General features: G+C 45.4%; 1 protein-coding gene across 3 annotated transcripts in view; it reads right to left on the reverse strand.

Annotated features, from left to right (window-relative positions):
• The window catches only part of NFXL1 (nuclear transcription factor, X-box binding like 1), a 236,301-nt gene that overhangs the window by 105,243 nt on the left and 111,077 nt on the right, over window positions 1-19,981 (reverse strand). For all 3 annotated transcript variants that reach the window (XM_073583468.1, XM_073583466.1, XM_073583467.1), the window contains exons 14-16: window positions 19,452-19,611; window positions 15,485-15,576; window positions 6,633-6,654 (exon numbers count right to left, since the gene is read on the reverse strand). In XM_073583468.1, coding sequence (XP_073439569.1) covers window positions 6,633-6,654; window positions 15,485-15,576; window positions 19,452-19,611 — 274 coding nt within the window. The remainder of the gene's footprint in view (window positions 1-6,632; window positions 6,655-15,484; window positions 15,577-19,451; window positions 19,612-19,981) is intronic.

Consider the following 19,981-nt stretch of genomic DNA (forward strand, 5'->3'; position numbering starts at 1 on the left):
TACTATTCTGTGTGATACTGCCTGCTGAGCCGTGTATCTAATCCTATCCTGTGTGATACTGACTGCTGAGCCATGTATCTAATCCTATCCTGTGTGATACTGCCTGCTGAGCCGTGTATCTTATCCTATCCTGTGTGATACTGCCTGCTGAGCCGTGTATCTAATACTATTCTGTGTGATACTGCCTGCTGAGCTGTGTATCTAATCTTATCCTGTGTGATACTGACTGCTGAGCCGTGTATCTAATCCTATCCTGTGTGATACTGTGTGCTGAGCCGTGTATCTAATCCTATCCTGTGTGATACTGACTGCTGAGCCGTGTATCTAATCCTCTCCTGTGTGATACTGACTGCTGAGCCGTGCATCTAATCCTCTCCTGTGTGATACTGCCTGCTGAGCCGTGTATCTAATCCTATCCTGTGTGATACTGACTGCTGAGCCGTGTAGCTAATCCTATCCTGTGTGATACTGATTGCTGAGCCGTGTATCTTATCCTATCCTGTGTGATACTGACTGCTGAGCAGTGTATCTTATCCTATCCTGTGTGATACTGACTGCTGAGCCGTGTATCTTATCCTATCCTGTGTGATACTGACTGCTGAGCCGTGTATCTAATACTATTCTGTGTGATACTGCCTGCTGAGCCGTGTATCTAATCCTATCCTGTGTGATACTGACTGCTGAGCCGTGTATCTATTCCTATCCTGTGTGATACTGACTGCTGAGCCGTGTATCTAATCCTATCCTGTGTGATACTGTGTGCTGAGCCGTGTATCTAATCCTATCCTGTGTGATACTGCCTGCTGAGCCATGTATCTAATCCTATCCTGTGTGATACTGCCTGCTGAGCCGTGTATCTAATCCTATCCTGTGTGATACTGACTGCTGAGCCGTGTATCTAATCCTATCCCGTGTGATACTGCTCTCCTGAAATACACTGTGCTGCTGTCACCCTGCTCCTCCCCCATATATCTCCCTCTGTGACCCCCAATAGACCAGCACACTGCTCTCCTGAAATACTCTGTGCTGCTGTCACCCTGCTCCTCCACCATATATCTCCCTCTGTGCCCCCCATAGACCAGCACCCTGCTCTCCTGAAATACTCTGTGCTGCTGTCACCCTGCTCCCAGAATCCTTGCTGTCTGCCATCCTCGGTGACCGAAGACCCCATTCCTCTCCTCAGATCCCGTCCTGGCGATGTGTGAAAGCGAGGCGACAGGGGCCTGATATATGGTGGAAGGAGCAGGGCGACAGCAGCACAGAGTATTTCAGGAGAGCAGTGTGCTGGTCTATGGGGGGCACCCTGTTCGGTGCCAGGGACTGTACATAGAGCGCTGTGTTTTATACACATGGATGGACCGTCTGCTTGTCTGCTCCACAGAAATCCAGGAAACATTTCTGCTGATTGGTGACCTGTTCTGATCCAGACTTTGCATGCAAAGACAGTCAGTAACTTTGCAGGCCCCAGCAAAATGGCTGCTCACTATGTTCCTAAATGTCATCCTCTCTTTTCTCTTAGCAAACACCCAGAAGGGGAGGAGAGGAGTGACACCACACCCATGTCAGCAGATTCCGCCCATAATTACTGCAGGGCAGTAATGTGAGCTAGTTGCACTAGGTTTTTGTGCCAAACTTCAGTAGCTGCTCCCCCTAGTGTTAGCAAGTGGAAATGCCAAACTTTTTAAAATTATTTTTCATATTTTACAAAATTAAAAGCAAATGATAATATTTTTTAAGAAAATGTAAACATTAATTCTTCACATTTTTTCAATTGCTGAAAAAAAAATTTTTGGATGGCACCTTCCTTTTAAGTAATTTTGGCTCTGCGGAGGACTATTATTCAGGGCTGTGGAGTCGGTAAGCCAAACCTGCGACTCCGACTCCTCAATTTCCCTTACACCGACTCCGACTCCAACTCCGACTCCCACACATATTGCTTATATTTGAGTGAAAAATTTATTGTAGTACAATGTGAACCTCAGACATTTAATCATTTTTATGATCCAATAATCAAGATATTTAGATAGAACAGAATATATATTGGTGTACTACCCGGTTTTCATTCTTTTTGGTACAGATACGATATGGATAGACAGATATGGATAAATGGATAGATAGAACAGATTTCTAATCTGCTTTTGCTATTGAAAACATTATCTATGAGCTCAAAAACCTTTCAGGTGATGCGGTTTTTTAAAAAGATGATCAGCTTTTGCAGCTGAAAAACGTATCCTCAAAAAACACAGGAAAAACGCTGTGTGTGAATGTAGCCTTAGATCAGGAATAGAACAGCCATTTATAGGACATTTCATAACTTTCCCAAACTCCTATGAAAAAATATTCAGCACATCCTGCATTGAATTACTGTACCCAATTTATTATATATTTTAGGAGTCGGAGTTGCTCCATTTTATACCGACTCCAACTCCGACTCCACCAAAATGAGCACCGACTCCACGACTCCGACTCCACAGCCCTGCTATTATTATTATTTATTTATATAGCGCCATTAATTCCATGGTGCTGTACATGAGAAGGGGGGTTACATACAAAGTTATAGATATCGTTAACAGTAAACAAATTTACAATGACAGACTGGTACAGAGGGGAGAGGACCCTGTCCTTGCGAACTTACATTCTACAGGATAATGGGAAAGAGACAGAAGGTTGGGGGTGCAGCAGCTCTGGTGGTGATGAGGCGGCAGCTCAGGCGGTGGTGAGGCGGCAGAATGGTTATTGCAGGCGGTAAGCTTTCCTGAAAAGATGGGTTTTCAGGTTTCGTTTGAAGGATCCGAGTGTGGTGGATAATCGGACGTGTTGAGGCATGGAATTCCAGAGGATGGGGGATATTTGGGAGAAATCTTGTAGGCGGTTGTGTGAGGAACGAATAAGTGTGGAGGAGAGTAGGAGGTCTTGGGAGGATCGAAGATTACGTGAGGGAAGATATTGGGAGATTAGTTCAGATATATAGGGAGGGGACAGGTTGTGGATGGCTTTGTAGGTCAGTGTTACTAGTTTGAACTGAATTCGTTGGGGAATTGGGAGCCAATAGCGGGATTTGCAGAGGGGGAGACAGGGGAGTAGCGAGGAGAGAGGTGGATTAGTCGGGCAACAAAGTTGAGGACAGACTGGAGTGGCGCAAGAGAGTTAGCAGGGAGGCCACAGAGGAGAGTGTTGCAGTAGTCAAGGCGGGAGATGATGAGGGCATGTACAAGAGTTTTAGTAGATTGAGGGCTGAGAAAGGGACGGATTCTGGAAATATTTTTGAGTTGGAGGCGACAGGAGGTGGCAAGAGTTTGGAGGTGTGGTTTGAAGGACAGGGCAGAGTCAAGAGTTACTCTGAGGCAGCGGATTTCATGTGCAGGAGAGAGCGTGATGTCGTTTACCATAATAGATAGATCGGGTAGGGAAGATACGTGAGATGGAGGAAAGATAATGAGTTCAGTTTTGTCTACATTGAGTTTTAGGAAGTGAGAGGTGAAAAAGGAGGATATGGCTGATAGACACTCCAGTATTCTGGACAGCAGAGAGGTGACATCTGGGCCAGAGAGGTAGATCTGAGTGTCATCCGCATATAGGTGGTACTGGAAGCCATGGGATTTTATGAGTTTTCCTAGGCCAAGGGTATAGATGAAAAAAAGTAGGGGCTCCAGGACAGAGCCTTGGGGGATTCTAACAGAGAGAGAGAGGGCGGGATGAGGAGGTAGTGTGGGATTGGGAAACGCTGAATGTGCGGTCAGGAAGGTATGAGGCAATCCAGGACAGGGAAAGGTCTTTGATGCCAAGGGAAGAAAGAATCTGTAGCAGTAGGCAGTGGTTGACTGTGTCGAAGGCAGAGGACAGGTCGAGAAGGAGGAAGATGGAGAACTGTATGTTAGCTTTGGCTGTGAGTAAGTCATTAGTAATTTTGGTCAGGGCAGTTTCAGAGAAGTGGTGGGGGTGGAAGCCAGATTGCAGAATGTCAAGGAGGGAGTTAGATGAGAGGTGGGAGGAAAGTTGAGCATGGAAATGCTGTTCAAGGAGTTTGGAAGCAAACGGGAGCAGTGATATGGGGCGATAGCTGAGCACAGCAGTTGAGTCAAGGTTTGTTTTTTTTTGAGGATGGGTGTAATGGTGGCATGTTTGAAGGCAGAGGGGAAGGTACCAGAAGATAACGATAGGTTGAAGAGATGGGTTAGGGCTGGGATGAGCGTGTTAGTGAGGTTGGGGAGCAGGTGGGAAGGGATGGGGTCAAGTGCACAGGTGGTGAGGTGTGGTTTGGAAAGGAGATGAGTAAGCTCACCTTCAGTTATGTTGGAGAGGGAGGTTATTAGGGAAGAGCAGAGGTCTGGTATGTGGGGTGTGCAATAGGCAGGAAGTGTACATGTTCTATTCTTACGCGTACCACTGCATGACGTTTACATCCTTCATGGAGCACAAGTTCACAAGTGCTCATTAAGTCTTATAACATTAAGGGACTAAAATTACAGATCTGCACTAGAGTTGGTGGCCGATTCACAGGACCAGTGAGCTCCTCTGACCTTCCAACACCTCCGGCTCCTCTCTTGTTTAGACAGCCTGTCAGAAAGTGATCACTGCAGCATGACGCAGGTGACGTCACGACCAGCCACTCAACAGAAGAGTCCCGATGCCCTTAGAAAAGAGGTGATTCTCTGAGCTCCCGTCCAGTTGTCAGAGACTACTGTTGCGGTCTTTGGACCAAGTCTTGCACATCAATCAGCACCAAATCTAGTCTATCACCCATTGTACATAGACCAGGGGTGTGCGGCTTTATCTTGTCTAGGTGATGCGTTTCAGCTGTCAATCCTAACTGACCTACTAGTCATCAACTATCCTGTTAACACGCAATACCACCTCACAACCGGGATACACCTTTATGTTCTCAATTAAATTAGCTTTACTTACATAAAAGTTGGCGCTCACATTGCCAGTGTAAGATGGTGTCTTTATGGAAAATATTTTAATTATTACTCCTGCCAATATTTTAATTATCACTCCTGCCATGGGCTGCACTTTGTTCATGTGTAACTAAACTTTAGGTAATAAGTGTACCCATTGGATAAAGCTGCAGTTATTTCATTTTTAACTTTTCCTCTTGGGCATTTTACATGACCTGAGAAGTGTATAATATTCCCTTTCAATGGTCATGTATGTTCAAAATGCTCCAAGTCGTAGCAAACAAAGGGAGATTTCTTACATTTCACAATACACAAATTGTATTGCAAAAGGTCATTTGATTAACGTGAATAAACAAGAATACAAGTAATAAATTACTCATCTCGTCTGCTGACCCAACGTAAAACCTAAATGCCCAATTAAGCTTTCACAAAATGCCGCTTTGTAAAAACCACTGATACCTCACATATTGCCAAAAATCAAAGGCAGACGTACTAGGAGAGGAACTCTAGAAACACACTGCCTCTGCCGGAGATTTGATAGGTGATTAGGTCATATCCTGTAGCTTACAGGAAGTCAGAGACTGACTTCCTGTGTACGCACTAGAGCAAGTGCTTGATTGGTGGTCCGACTAAAATCACATAATACAGTTGTCCAAAAAGAAAGACTCAAAATGTATGGATGAAACACATGACATTATATATGTGCAAATAAAAATCTCTGCAGTGCTGCAGTAATTCTGTGGAATCAGGGCTGACGGATGAATGAACTTTGGGAACGCTGTCACCCGTTGACCAGTTGTCCTTCACTAAGCCACTTTTGGTAGGTGCTGCACACTTAGAAACCTTGGTCCTTGTCAAAGTTGCTCAATTCTTGCACTCGGTTTTTGTGACTCCAACATATAATTTTAAAGAACGGACTGTTACATAATATATGCATCCCCTGGACACCGATATTTTTTTCTGAAGTATATGCGTTCTTTATATTGTCTTTGTCACTGGTGGCCAATTTTTAGGGCTCTAATAAAAGCAGAGAAAAAGAGACAACCAATAAGACGATTCCTCTGATAGGGTTGGCCTCAAGATGGAATTTTCTTAAAGCAACACGTCCAGCCATAATTCCAAAGATTATATGCAAATCACTAGGTAAAGATAATTATCTTCCGTTAATATTCCTCTGCTCTTGCTACTCTCTATCAGGTCAGAATGTGATCTGTATGTCCGTCTCAGCTACAGTGTCTAGGTAGTCAGAGACACCCCCCCTGTCACATCATTGGTTCACACTTCAGCTCTCGCTCCTCCCCCGCCTTTTCTGGTTGGTGTATAAGACAAGTTTATTATAGCAAGGAGAGACATGAAGGACAGAATCAAGGGCAGACATATCATTGGTGCCACCTGTGCAAGCTGCACAAGGCCCAAGAGATAAAGGGGCCCATTTCTGTCTCCAAAGAAGGTGCAATTGTTCATTATTATGACCCTTTGGACTATAAAGTGCCCATATATTGTTCTTGCTGAGGGGCCCTCTTCTGTCTGTGGGCAGAATAATAGTATAGTACAAACAGATTAAATATATTTTTTTTTTTTTTTAAGGTCTGGGCAACGATTATGTGGAAATCTATCATAATCCTAGACATGCTACTAAACAGCCACAACGTCTTTTGCTAAAAACCCAAAATCAATGATTAGCGACACAGATATTGAGAAATTTGATCTCAAGATGTTTAGTGACATGCTTACCTCGTGTTTGCCAAGGCACTCCCTGAAAAACAAACAAACAAAAAAAACAATTCAAGGATTTGTTGAAACAGAAAAAAAGCATGATGGACAATACATATCTGAGATCTGACCACAAGTTTGTCATGAACAGAGCAGCAGACTGGTCTCTGACAGAGCCTGTGTACAAGGAGGAACAGAAGAGCCCAGATCTGGATGCATGAGGGGTTGGCTCCAAACCATACAGGGAGCGGTGTTGTTGATCTTCATTAAGTGTTAAAGAAACTTTTCAGTTTGTCACAATAGTTGCACTGATATCCAATACTCATACTAATACTAGCCTATATAACACCATTGTGCCACTGTGCCTTAATAAAACATGCATGCCCTGGTCCAACCAAACAGCTGCATCAAAAAATGAATTAAAATCAAAGAACATGATACTTACCGACTAAACAAAATATCATACATGTAGATAAATATTTGCATACAGTATATATCTGTGTACACATATACACACATCACCTAACTAAACCAGATCTCACACTTTGCACTGATGAGGGGGTGACAAAACATCGTGCCTGCAGATAAGAGATTCTGATTTTATCCTAACTAGTCATGTGGCAAGGCTTGTTAGTGTCGATTTTGACTTTTAGGATTGCTACTTCCTATAGGTGGCACTAGAGTTCAAGTTCTCTTTCACTTTGAAGAGACAATTTGCATTTCATTTCCCAGAGGAGCATGGCATGGTTTTTAAAGTCTCCTGACATTGGCATGGTGCCTTCTACAAGGAGAAACGTTACCACTTGGATTTAAAGCAATTGGTGAAATCTCGAATACAAAGAGTAAAATTTGTGGTGACATGACAAGCATATATTGTGCTGCAGAGATTTTCAATCCAAATGTGCTACGTTTACGCCCTTGTGTGCACATTCTAAAACACCAATCTCTCAGCAGTTCTATGCTTCCTCATCAAAAGTAAGGATAGAGGCCCTGATCATAATGCTGTGATTGTATTTGTATAGGCCGTGGTTTTTATAAAAAATAACTATAAATTTGGTTCAGCGTTGAAGTCCTTGATATTCTTAATATTCAGGCTCCACATGGCACTGCCCCATGATTACAAGTTGTCTCTATACTAGGGAATGTGCGCACGTCGTCTTCATCAGGCAGGGCTGCTCCAAAACCTTCCTGAAAAAGCACTCAGAAATTACTCAAAAGACTGAATATATGCATTTATATGTAAAACCTACTTGCTGTTCACATGTTGTCTTTTAAAGGGAACCTGTCACCTCTTTTTTGCTCTACCAGCTAAAAATAGCAGTTAATTGAGTGTCAGCTATGCATTCCACAACTTCTTCTGAAACCCCCTGACTCCCCATGTATCACTCATATACCTTTTTTATTGTTCACGTGCTGTATGGTAATGTGTTCGGTCCGGTCCGATGGGTGTTGCTTTGGTTCCCTCACCCCACCTCAACTTGCTGTACGCATTCCTTGCCGTGAATATTGCAGATCGCGTAGAGATTTCGCATGTGCGCATTCAAATGGGATCTCACGTGTGCACAGTATGCTTTGCCCAACAGTGTGCAAAGCCGAAAAGCAGTAGTGCGCATGCGCCGTAGAAGCCAAAGAAGAAAGGTGACGAAGAGGGAGGACAGAAGAGAGAGAACCAGAGCGTGAGGGTGCCGAAGAATGAGGATAGACGCATACAAATGCATGAGGGAGCCAAAGAATGAGGGTGCCAAAAAGCGAGGATAGAAGAGGGACTTTTACATCCCCATCCCAGCCATAAAAAAAAATCTAGCTAAATGATGGCCAAATATTTTCCATTTTGCTTGATTTGTGCACATTGAATAAAAAACACGGGTATTACATACCTGGTAATGTGTTTTTTCATGAGACATGACGGCACCACGAGAGAGGGGATCCGCCCAGCGAGGACAGGAAACCTTCAAGATAAAAGGGGCGGCTCCTCTCTCCGCATCAGTTGTTTTACAGAGCACGAGAGGAACTCCGCAGGTTAGTGTACACATAAATAATACAACTTTAATACTGTTAAATTTCCGACACCAAGGGAGTGTATAATACTAATAATGCACCCAACTAATGACGTGATCAATAGGGCGGGAATATAAGGGTGCCGTCATGTCTCATGAAAAAACACATTACCAGGTATGTAATACCCGTGTTTTTCCATTCTACATGACGGCACCACGAGAGAGTTACAGAGATTTGTATTCTCTTTAGGGGGGGAATCACTGCTTGTAACACTCTTCTCCCGAATGTGAGATCAGAGGTAGCAGATAGGTCTAATCTGTAATGCTTGAAAAAGGTAGACGGAGAGGACCAAGCGGCCGCCTTACAGATTTGGTCGATGGAGGCGTCCGCTCTCTCCGCCCAGGACGTTGCCATGGCCCTCGTGGAATGGGCTTTTAGGCCCTCTGGAACAGCCCTGCCTGCACTACCATATGCTAGTATGATGGCCTCTCTCACCCATCTAGCTATAGTTTGCTTAGAGGCTTTAAGGCCCTTCCTTGCCCCCTGGTATGAAACAAACAGGGCCCTCTGTTTCCTCCAGGGTTTTGTCATCTCTAAATATTGTAGGATACATCTCCTAACATCTAAGCAATGTAGCCTCTCCTCCTCGTTACCGGGGTTAGGACAAAAGGATGGCAAGACTACTTCCTGAGCTCTGTGGAATTTCGACACTACCTTAGGGAGGTATGCTGGGTCTAATCTTAAGACAACTCTATCGTCCATAACCTGAGTGTATGGCGGGTCTGCTGACAGTGCGTGTAAGTCCCCCACCCTACGTGCCGATGTAAGTGCCACTAATAAGGCTGTTTTTAAAGTTAACACTTTATCTGATGTCACGTCTAGTGGTTCAAATGGACTTTCTGTTAGAGATGATAGGACTAAGTTTAGATCCCAGGGAGGAGGTTTAGGAGATGGGACAGAGTTAGCCCTAGTACAGGCCCGGATAAACCTGGCCACCCATCTATCATTTGCTAGGTCATAGTTGAATAATGCTGCCAGGGCTGAAACGTGTACTTTGAGGGTGCTGACAGCTAAGCCCAAGTCTAAACCCCTTTGCAGAAACTCTAGCACTGCCCTCACCGGTTCTTCTCCCTCCCGTATTGGGCCTGAGGTGGACAAAAATTTTCTCCATATTCTCCCGTATATTTTTGTAGTCACTGGCTTTCTGTTACTGATTAGGGTGGAAATTAACCTTTGTGAAAACCCTTTTTTCTCTAACAGTGACCTTTCAAATTCCAGGCTGTCAAATGCAACCTGGAGTTCGGAGGGTGATTGAAGGGACCCTGTGTTAGGAGGTCGTGGTCCTCTGGGAGTACCCATGGGTCCGTCACTGACATCACTCTTAGCCAGTAGAACCACGGCCTTTTTGGCCAAAAGGGAGCTATCATAATTACTCTGGCTCGGTCCTCCCTGATCTTCTTCAGGACTAACGGAATGAGGCATATCGGGGGGAAGGCGTACAGGAGACCTGATGTCCATTTTATCCTGAAGACGTCTACCGCCAGTGGCATGTCTGCTGGACTTAGAGAGCAGAACTTTTGAACCTTTCTGTTGGTTTTTGAGGCGAAGAGATCTATTATGGGTTTCCCCCACATAAGCATAATCCGTTGAAAAATGGACTCTTTTAGGCACCATTCGCCTTGCTTCAACCGGTTCCTGCTCAGAAAGTCTGCCTTCAGGTTGTCCACACCTCGGATATGCAGGGCCGATAATGAGAGAAACTGACGTTCCGCTAGAGTCAGTATTCTTCCCGCTATTTTCATTAATGACCGAGAACGGGTGCCCCCCTGATGGTTCACATATGCTACTGCTGTACGATTGTCTGATAGGACTTTCACGTGATGTCCTGTCAGGTGTGTCAGTAAACCTTCCAGCGCCCTTTCGATGGCTAGCAGCTCCCACTCGTTTGATAGATCTTTTTCGTCCTGAGCCCAAGGATTTTGAAGCCATAGGGTGTCTAGATGGGCTCCCCAGCCCCAGGGGCTGGCATCTGTCGTGACTACTCTGGAGGCTGTATATGTCCAGGGTACTCCCCTTGGAGAGGACTCTATCTGTAACCACCACCTGAGTGACTGGAGTACAGGGTCCGGGATGGTGAGCTTTTGCTCTAACTGCCCCTGAAGCCTCAGATCGTTTTGTAACACACACCACTGAAGTTCCCTTGTGTGAAACTGAGCCCATTTTATTGCTGGTATGCAGGAAGTTAGGGATCCCAACACTGACATGGCTTTTCTCAGAGTCATTACTGGCTTTCTTAATGTTGTCCTGATTAGGTTTTTGATTTTTTCTTCTTTTTCCTCTGGGAGGCGACATTCCTGCACCACCGAGTCTATTGTTAGGCCCAAAAAATTCTGGATCATTGTTGGTTCCAGTTTGGATTTTTTGAGGTTCAGTTGCCAACCCAGAGTCTGAAGTGTCTCCATCACTATCTTGACTTGTTCCTGACAGTGAGAGAAATCTCTCCCCACTATCAGGAAGTCGTCCAGATATGGTATTACCAGGGCATCTTTTTCCCTGAGATGTGCCGAGACCTCCGCAATTAATTTCGTGAAGACCCGGGGGGCTATTGCTACCCCAAAGGGCAGAGCCCTGTATTGAAAGTGATGCCACTAAGATTTTATCTGGACTGCCACCCTGAGATATTTGCGGTCTTGCTGCCGGATCGGGACATGATAGTAAGCATCCTTGAGATCCAGGACCGCCATGTAACACCGAGGAAAGAGGAGTTTCACTGCAGATCTTATGGTTTCCATCTTGAATGATGGGACTATCAAATATCTGTTGAGGCCTTTCAGATTTATAATTGTCCTCCAGGAATTGTCTGGTTTCTTTATTAGAAATAGGGGGGAGTAAAAGCCTTCCTTTTTTTCTTTTTCCGGAACTTCTTCCAGTACGAGTTTCTGTATGAGTGACAATACCTCCTCTTCCAGACTCTCTTGTCTTTCTTGAGAAGATTGCACTGGAGTCTGAATGAATTTTTGTGGTGGCCAATGGTGGAACTTTAGTTCCAGACCTGACCCTACTATCTGTCGGATCCAGGTGCTGGATGAGATTCTCTCCCAGGCTGGGAGGAAGTGAGAGAGCCTTCCCCCCACCTGAGAAGGACCGTCACTGGGAGGGTTTTTTGGCTTCCCTGGAGGGCTTGCCGAAATAGAAGCCTCTCCCTCCTCTGTATCGCCTGTCAGAATTGTTTTTGTCTCGATCTCTGAATTGTTGCTTTCTGAATTTTCGGCCCCTCTGAAAGGAGCGCCGAAACGCTTGAAATGGTTATTTTGGAAAATTTTTCTTTGTATCACCCGCTTTTTCCAATACGTCATCCAATGCAGGTCCGAACAAGAAATTTCCCTCACATGGCAGAGAGCACAGTTTCATCTTTGCCTGAGTGTCCCCCGGCCAGCATTTTAGCCATACTGCGCGCCGTCCTACATTGGTTAAGGCTGCTGACTTTGCTGCTAGTCTGGCCGAGTCTGCAGAAGCCTCTGCGAGAAAGTCTGCCGCCGCTCTAATAGCCGGTAATGCTTCCAGAATTGACTCTCTGGGAACTCCACGTTCTAGTTGATCCTCCAAGTTGTCTACCCATATCTTTAGAGACCTAGCCACACACGTAGCTGAGATAGCCGGTCTTAGCGCCCCAGCCGAGGTTTCCCAGGCTGTCTTAAGGCAATTGTCCATCTTCCGGTCCAGCGGTTCTTTCAGAAACCCCAGATCCTCAAAGGGTAGGGAGGTTTTCCTGGCGACTTTTGATATCGCTACATCGATTTTGGGAGCCCTATCCCAGGATGAGGATGCCTCTTCCTCAAAGGGATACCTCCTCTTCAGAGAATTAGATATCTGGGACTTTTTCTCTGGTTTTTCCCATTCGCGTTTTATGAGCTCTTCTATTTGCTCATTAATAGGGAAGGTCTTACGCTTTTTCTTTTGTAGTCCACTGAACATGAGTTCTTGGGCTGTCTTTTTTGCTCGCTCCTCTACCAGCCCCATGGTAGATCTGATTGCTTTAATAAGTTCATCCGTAGATTCTCCTGGGAACGTATCTTCCCCATCTGAGCTACTATCTGAATAGTGCGTTTTATCTGAGTCCTCCTCTGATCCTGTATAGTCTTCTTGAGAGACCCCTGAGGGGCTGGATCTATCCCTAGTTTTCCTATCTGCATCCGCAGATTGTAATGCACTTACTGACTTACAAACCTCTGTTTGAATTAGGGACCTCAGACTATCCGAGAATGAGGGAGTCTCCTCCGCTATTGTTTTGTTAATACACTCCTGGCATAACTTTTTATTCCAGGCTGTTCCTACGGGACTTTTGCATAAAGCACATTCTTTATTCTTAGATTTTCCCCTACTTTTCTTAGGGACTTTCTATACTCCACCCCGCCAATGTATGTAAGAGAGGGAGGAGAGGGAAGAGAGGAGACAAGAGAAAGAGAACAGACATTAGAGTACTGGACTTTCTCGTAGTTCACTCACCACTCGGACGCTTTCACAAAACGGGTACCGGATCTGGAGGCTGACTGGTCTTCTCACTGTCTCCTAAGGAGACTAGGGACCCCTCCTTCTTGCGTTGACGATCCGCCCGTGCGCTGCCCGAGCGGCTTCCACTGCTGCTGCGGCGTATCTGGCTCTTTTCGTGTGAGCGTGACCGCCTTTCCTTCGCTTCCTGGCGTGGTTGTATATGCTCTGGCGAGGGGCTCTCCATCCTGCCGTATATGTCTGCTGCTATCCTGTGCTGAGAGCAGTCACACCCGACCATGTAATAGTGTAGTGACGCCAGCCACTACCGGTTTAAATAGCAGCCCCCAGCTTCCAGCTGCTTAGCAGGAGCCAAATGAGAGCAGTCTCTTTTTTTTTTTTTTTAAATTGGACCGCCTGGGCCCCGTATCTCGCTTGCGCCCTCTGCGCGCGCGCGACACTACCTGTGTCCGCGCGCCCCCTAGAGACTGCGCACACCCCTGTGTCTCTGCTGCGCGCGCCACCTCTACTTCCGGGTCGCCGCTTACCAATTCCGGTTTAGCGTCGGCTTCCTCCCAGCAAGGCCCCGCCATGCGCGCTCCAATGCGCGTGTCCTTGCCGCCCTGGTGTGCTCAGCGGCGCGAACCCCGGTTTTCCGGTGAGCGCCTGGGCCCCATACCGGTCACCTGCGCTCTCCCTCTTACCTGAGGAGAAAGGATGGACGATCCACTATACCACCAACGTATACACCAGGTAAACCTTCCAGAGCCGGATTCTACGGGGACTGGCGTCTGGTCTCAACAGGGTGGGTACACCAATGTGGCACCCCCGAGGAGCAATATCTTCGCCCAGGCACCGATGTGTCACATGGGCTGCATGGCCACCATACGTCAACAGGGAGGGAACACGGAACGTGGCCTCCGTGGACGTTTTACGGGGTACATTTACATCTTGGAGGGTACACCGCCTGTGGTCTCCAAGGTATCCAGCTTCACCCGGGCATCTGCCCCATGGGCTGTGGCCATGCACTCGCTCAGGGGGGACATAGGAATATATGACCCCCGAGGCGACTACCGGTATCTGGTATCAGGTGTAGCAGACCGGTGCCTGCTATTTGATCACCCGACCCAGGCATCCTCTTCTTTCTTCCAATCATCAAGAGGTTTTCATCTTGAGGGCTTCCCATCGAGGACAGGAAACCAACTGATGCGGAGAGAGGAGCCGCCCCTTTTATCTTGAAGGTTTCCTGTCCTCGCTGGGCGGATCCCCTCTCTCGTGGTGCCGTCATGTAGAATGGAAAAAAATGATTGCGGTTTCTAGTGAATCTGAAATTGTGAAATTTTAAGAGAATTTGACTGTTTCCGAATTGATTTACTCAACTGTAAGCTGTACCTCAGAATTAGTCAGATAAATATTGGAACTAATATATGAAGTGACTTCATTTTTAATGCAGATTAATATTTTACATAATATGCAACCAGAACTATTGTTGGTAAAATAACAGACATCGTACTAGAAATCAGCGGTCACTATTGTAGCCAATCTAGGCGAGACAAAATTGCCCAGTGGAGGTGTGAACAGGTCTGTAACAGTTAAGAGATGGCAGCACGATCACATCAGTTACCATGAAAGCAGATCCCCAACAATGCAGACGTTTCCTTCCATACAGATTTGATAAAACATCAGTCTAAAGCCTCCGGTGATGGCTCTAAACTAGACATGAAGGACATACAAACGTGGAGCAGCTGGAGACCTGGGCTATGACTTATAATCAACAGCCAACAGGACTTGGAAGTGCAAAAGACGCATCAGTCCAGGAGATCTGGTAACTTTATTATATATGTTATAATATTTATTTTCTTCAAATCTTAAAAAAATGTAGAAACTGCTGTTGACCAATAAAGACAGAAGAGCGAAGTCGACATCTGAAATCCATGAATCACAGAGCAAAGTTCCGTTGCGCCTGTCACAGGAGGACAGCCAGACATCTCATCATCATCATAAAGCATCATCCGAGAGAGGAAGCGATAAAGGCTTGTAAAGGATATTAATGTAATGTAAACCCGAGTCTCTGCATAAATAATCCCCAATGTATCGCAGAATAGAAAGACCAGACATAACCCACACACTCATCCACAACAATGGGAATATTACATGCGAGGCTGCGTACAAGGAACTACAGATCAATCAATATCACATCAAACTGACTTCATTATTGGGATTACACCGTAACTGGGAAATTACGACTACGTAGATCGTCTCATGCAACTAAATCTGAGGACGTTGTAGGCATTGTGAGCAATTACACGATAAGAATACAAAGTAAATTGTACTGAGTAAGATACAAGTTGTATACAGAGGTGGTAGCTTCAGAGCCTAGGACTTACATAGGCGTGGGAACATTGCAGGGAGGACACGGCAATGCGGTCTGGATGAAGGCTGGCTCACAAGGTTGCTCCCATGGACCGGCAGGCTGATGCTAACAAATACAAGCCATTGATAAAGGTTCATTGCACTTTCATACATCTCATTTGTTAGATCATGTATGTAATAAATATACAATCCACAAATCATTACTTAAAAAAAAGTTATTACTGCCTGTTGTCAAGTGTTATCAGTCTCCAGCAACAGAGATGCTAAGACGGATCAGGAAGTGGAGGCATTTTTTTTTTTAACTCTTTAATTATGCTCTTTAGTTAAATAGCAATTACATATAAAAGAAAGAGTGTTTTCAGTTAGGGGGCAGGCAAGCTATTGGACACTGGTAGGTGCACTGCATGTTGGGAAGTGAGGATAAGGAAGTTCCTACACCTACAGTGCTGGCAGAGTACTAAAACAGCAACCACCCACTCAAAGAAAGACAGGACATGAGAATTAGGACAGTTGCTGTACATATTAGACAGGTATGTGCACCAAGAGCAGTTTTAAATTGTTGTGGAAGATGAGGGAAGTTTTTACTCTAGTTTTGGTGGAAAGGACAGTTATGCTTTAAAGGTTTATTCCCATCTACAAATCCTATCATGATATGTAGTACTGTATTTTACGGTTTATAAGAAGCACCCCAAATTTTGAGGGGGAAAAATAGCACAAAAACTTTTTTTTTTTTTTTAATAAAATGGTGCTGCTTCTTTCAAACCAGGTGTCTTATTGCTTACCAGGGGTGGTGGCTGCTGTGATGCGGGGGTCCCAGGGTCGCTGCTGGCGGAGGCAGGAGTGGGGTGATGCTGCGGACCCCAGACTGGAAGAAAGGGGTGTTCAGTGGTGCAGGCTGCAGTGGAGCAGGGTCCCAGCTGGAGGAGGCAACAGTGGCGCTGCAGGTGTTCAGTGGTGCGGGGGCTCCGCCGACATTTTGTGAAAGCCCAGAACCCCCACAGTTAAATATATGGTGGACTCTGGGAAAATGACTGCCAGGGCAGCGCATGCACAGATGGAGATCTTGGCGCTGAGATCTCATCTCCCGAGATCTTGGTGCCATCTGCCCCTGCGCCGCATCCACGTCTATCTCGGCTTTCCTCCATCTGCGCCAAGTAAGAAGCCAGACCCCGGAAGAAGAATGGCCACCGCCAAATGCCACCACCGCAGGGCTACCGCTCGTCGCAGTAACACACCACCACAGGACCACCGATCACCACAATCCACCACCGCACACTGCAGGACCACCGCAACACCCCCATCTCCGGGCCCGCAGCATTGTCCCCTCGGTAAGAACAGTGTTCTGTTTATAAGATGCACCCCCATTTTCCCCCTAATTTCGGGGATCATAAAAGTGTGTCTTATAATCCGAAAAATATGGTAATAATAATAGCACATACCTCCAATTAGAATGTAGTATACTTATTCTGATTAACTAGGTTGTTTACCCAATGTGCAGGGCATTACAGGACCTTAGGTATCTCCATGGTTATGACCACTAAGAACTGTCACTATATGAGTGGTCGTAACCCATGGATAACTAAGCTACTGCAATGCCTGCACATGAGGTAAGCTACATATCTTATCAGAAAAACTATACTACATTTCTAATTGGAGGTATTTGCTAATATTATTATTGAAACTACTACATATTGAGATATGATCTTGGAGATAAGAATACTCCTTTAAAGATAATATTGCAAATAAATACATGAAAACGTAGATTGTACTACCACTATTCCTCACAGTCATAGAAAGGCGATACATTCTGCACAGTTCCTAAACTGGGGATCTACTTTGGCTGTGCAGGTGCCAGCTTGTGAAGGGAATAAAGGAGTCAATTATGATTGACGAAATATACGCTGTCTTGGAGAGTCTAAGCAAAACAAAACAAAAAAAATTGTAAAATCTTTGATACCCCACCGTCACGAAATGAATAATACTGAAAACCACTTTGTTGCTTTTATGTGAGTTCTGTACTAATCACTTACTGTATCCAGAGGGGAGATAGTTTTCCAATTTCTTAAAGAGACCAGGTTACAGCTGTCCATAATAATATATTAGGAGCAGTCTCAGTGTGAGACACGCAAACAGACACTTTTGAAAACTCTACTAAATGTTTTACTACAGTGCTGAATTCACAGCAACACTGCTCAGTACTGCAGTATAATGTCCTTCATTCAGCTGTTGCTTCTGACAGTGTGCTATAAAGAGATGGAAGCAGGATCTCCTCTACTCTGTGTACTTTATCCTAAATCGTAATATTGATTTATACAGGTTGGAAGAAGTTGGATTTAAAATCAGCCATTGATGCAACTGAAGCATTTTGCCCCCTCCTCACCCCCTCATTTACATCGCTTACGGTTATCTATATAAAATTGAATGTATATGTGTATCACCAACCAATCACGAGCATCTTTCATTTCACCAGAGCTGTTTAAAAGCAATTGTGCTGATTGGTTGCTATGAGCAACAGTTTTCCTAGCAACCAATCACTAAGCATCTTTCATTTCACCAGAGCTGTTTAAAAGCAATTGTGCTGATTGGTTGCTATGAGCAACAGTTTTCCTAGCAACCAATCACTAAGCGTCTTTCATTTCACCAGAGCTGTTTAATAGATGAAAGCTGAGCTGTGATTGATTACTAAGAGCAACAGCTTTCCCACTCCATAACACCTCAGCAGACACCGACTGGGTGGGAGAAATCTAGCATCCCCCGGTAACATAAGCTCCCAGACATTGTCTGCTCCCCAGAAAGGAGCAGAGAGCACATGACAGAAATGAATCCCCCCTTCCTCCCCATATACCCATCACAAATCATCCATCACACAGGCACATCTTCCCTCTTAAAGGGATCTCCAGTATGGAAGTCAGGGCAAATCCCTCAGCGCTCTGATTCTGACCCCAGGGTTCTATTAAAGGGATTATTGGTATGGAAGTCAGGGCAAATCGATCCAGTGCTTTGGTTCTGACCCCAGCCCTCTCTTAAAGGGATCTCTGGTATGAAAGTTAGGGCAATTCCACTCAGCGTTCTGGTTCTGACCCCAGGCTCTCTTAAAAGGATCACCGGTATGGAAGTAAGGGAAATTGCCTTGAAATGCTCTGGTACTGACCCATGCTCTCTTAAAGGGAACTCCTGTATGGAAGATAGGGCAAATCCCTCAGCAGTCTGATTCTGACCACAGGATTCTATTAAAGGGATCCCTGGTATGGAAGTTAGAGCAATTCCACGCAGCACTCTGGTTCTGACCCCAGGCCCCTCTTAAAGGGATTCCCGGTATGGAAGTGAGGGCAAATCCACTCTGTGCTCTGATTCTGACCCCAGGCCTCTCTTAAAAGGATCTCCTGTATGGAAGTTAGGGTAAATCCCTCAGCGCTCTGATTCTCACCCCAGGTTTCTATTAAAGGGATCATTGGTATGGAAGTCAGGGCAAATCCACTCAGCGCTGTGGTCCTGATGCCAGGCCTCTCTCAAAGGGATCCCCGGTATGGAAGTTAGGACCGTTCGACTCACCGCTCTGGTTCTGACCCCTGACTGACAGGATGATGTGAGATATTAGGGGTAGTAGTCCGGTGGCACTGACGGAATGATGTGGGATATTAGGGGTAGTAGTCCGGTAGCTCCGGCTGATGGGATGATGTGGGATATTAGGCATAGTAGTCCAGTGGCTCTGACGGGATGATGAGGGATATTAGGGGTAGTAGTCCGGTGGATGTGACTGACGGGTCGATGTGGGATATTATAGTGAATGTGGCTATGCAGAGTGGGCGGGGCTCTACACTCAGCTTTATATGTAGATAGATAGATAGATAGAATCATTATAATTTGTTATAACTAACCGTAGTTAGGTACTATGCCCGGGCAACGACGGGTTCTTCAGCTAGTATACAATAAGAACAAACTAATCACATAAATCTTTCTTTCTAAAAATGAAGATTTTACCAGGTCTTTCTGCTTAATAAGAGCCTCATCATGACAAGACACCGGGCACAGGTGACCACACTTCTGGAACGTTTTCTGACAAATCTGTCGACAAGGTGGGCACGGACCGAAGTGGCATCTGTGTTGCTCTCTGGCCTCATGGTGGCATGTGGATGGGTTCCTAAGTGAAGAAGACAATATAGGCCCCATTTTTGTAGATACACAAATTAATAAATGCGTTTTAAACACATTAAATAGTTCAGAAAAAACATCATGCTGGCAACTTGTATTAATGGTATATCAAATGATAGTCTTTGGCGTCATGGATCCCCAGGGCTGCCATCAGGAATTTCAGGGCCCCATACTGGCAAAATTTTCCAGCTGCCTTAAAACTCCGCCCAGGCTCATCCTCCACCCCTTGAACCTTCCACTGTTCCACCGCCACTCTTGGAAAAACTCCACTTCTGCACCACGTCCTCAATCAATCACACATTAACAGTTCCCAGCAAACACCATATCATTTACATAGCCTTCAGCTTTTGTTTTGGCCA

This window comes from Dendrobates tinctorius, unplaced genomic scaffold, assembly GCF_039654945.1.
Source record: "Dendrobates tinctorius isolate UK_male_01 unplaced genomic scaffold, ASM3965494v1 ptg000079l, whole genome shotgun sequence".
NCBI lineage: Eukaryota > Metazoa > Chordata > Amphibia > Anura > Dendrobatidae > Dendrobates > Dendrobates tinctorius.